General features: G+C 37.2%; 1 protein-coding gene across 2 annotated transcripts in view; it reads left to right on the forward strand.

Moving 5' to 3' along the window:
- The window catches only part of LOC107606092 (oxysterol-binding protein-related protein 1C), a gene marked incomplete in the record, with an annotated part of 6,765 nt that continues 6,585 nt past the window's right edge, over positions 1,204-1,383 (forward strand). For both annotated transcript variants that reach the window (XM_016308063.2, XM_016308064.2), the window contains 1 exon segment: positions 1,204-1,383. In XM_016308063.2, coding sequence (XP_016163549.1) covers positions 1,216-1,383 — 168 coding nt within the window.

Consider the following 1,383-nt stretch of genomic DNA (forward strand, 5'->3'; position numbering starts at 1 on the left):
GGTTTCTTTTTTCTTTAAAGAAAAAAAAGATATTTTTCATATAATAAATAAATAAAAAAAAGTACTTTTATACTCGAACATAATTGATAGATAAAAAGATCTCTTTACATGAGATATTTAAACATAAAATTACTTGTACTTTTTCATAAAATTTTTAAAAAAAGATAACTAAAAAAAAGATTTTTTTTAAAAGCTCATCCAAATAAGCCATAAATACAAGTAAATAGTTAAAAGTCCAAATTAAGAATAATTTAATTTTTACAAAAAAATATTTTAATAAGTCAATCTAATAAATTTTGTAAATTTTGTTAAGAATTTAATTTTAACACCACATCAACAAAAATAACTATATTTTATATTGACTACAGCAAGTCCTCCCCTTTCAGCAGCTTCCACATGTCCCCACAGTTACACCCCACGTGTCACGCTCTGATTGAGTGATTGATCCTGCTCTCACTTTCACCCTGCACCCTCGCCGTACACAATCATAATCTCTTCCCCGGCCCTTTCCCCCTCAAATTTGGGCACAGATACTATAGAGAACAAACAAACACAACAACAAGGTTCGTGCGACGAGTCAATCGTCATCATAATTCTCACCCCAACCTTCCCCCTCGTAACTATAATTACAGAAGAAGAAGAACAACAAGAGTGGCATCTAATTCCAACCCCTTCGGTTTTCTACTTTCTTCCTTTGTTTCCTTCCACACTTCACTTTTCTTTCTCTCTCTTCCTTTTTCCTGTTACTTGTTCCACACTGCCACCTCATTGCACCGGAAAAAAAAAAAAACCTCTCCCCCTTCCCTGATTCCTTTCTTTCTCAAATACAACAACCAATTATCCAAATCACACCCTCTCTTTTCTAATTCTCTTAATTAATTACTATTAAGTATTAACCATAACATTCAATATTAATATTTAATTTCATAAATGAAAAATAAATGTGTATAATTATATATATTATTTATTTATTATCTATTTACTTAAAATCTTCTTCTGCTGAGTCGTAACCGTTTTTATCTCACGCGAATTCCGCCTCGNNNCTCGGATAAAACTTCTCATATCTTCCGTATCGCGTGTGCTTTCCTCTCTGATACTGACCGCTCTCTCTAGCATGAAGCATATTTCAACCTCCGCCGTAACCGGCTGCGCCGCCATCCAACTCAACGATTCCCCTTCGCACTAACGCCGCTTTAAAAAAAATCTCACGCACACATGCATCCTTTTTGCTGCGTATCCGCCGTCTCCGACCAGTCTTCTCCGGTAAAACCTACGCCCGCGGCTCACTTCGCGGACTTCACCATGCCTCCTCTCCCCTCCGCCGCCGTCAGATCCGATTCAGCCCCACGCCACAGTCACAGCCACAGTTACGGCAGCAACCAC

Source organism: Arachis ipaensis, chromosome B07 (assembly GCF_000816755.2).
Source record: "Arachis ipaensis cultivar K30076 chromosome B07, Araip1.1, whole genome shotgun sequence".
Taxonomy (NCBI): domain Eukaryota; kingdom Viridiplantae; phylum Streptophyta; class Magnoliopsida; order Fabales; family Fabaceae; genus Arachis; species Arachis ipaensis.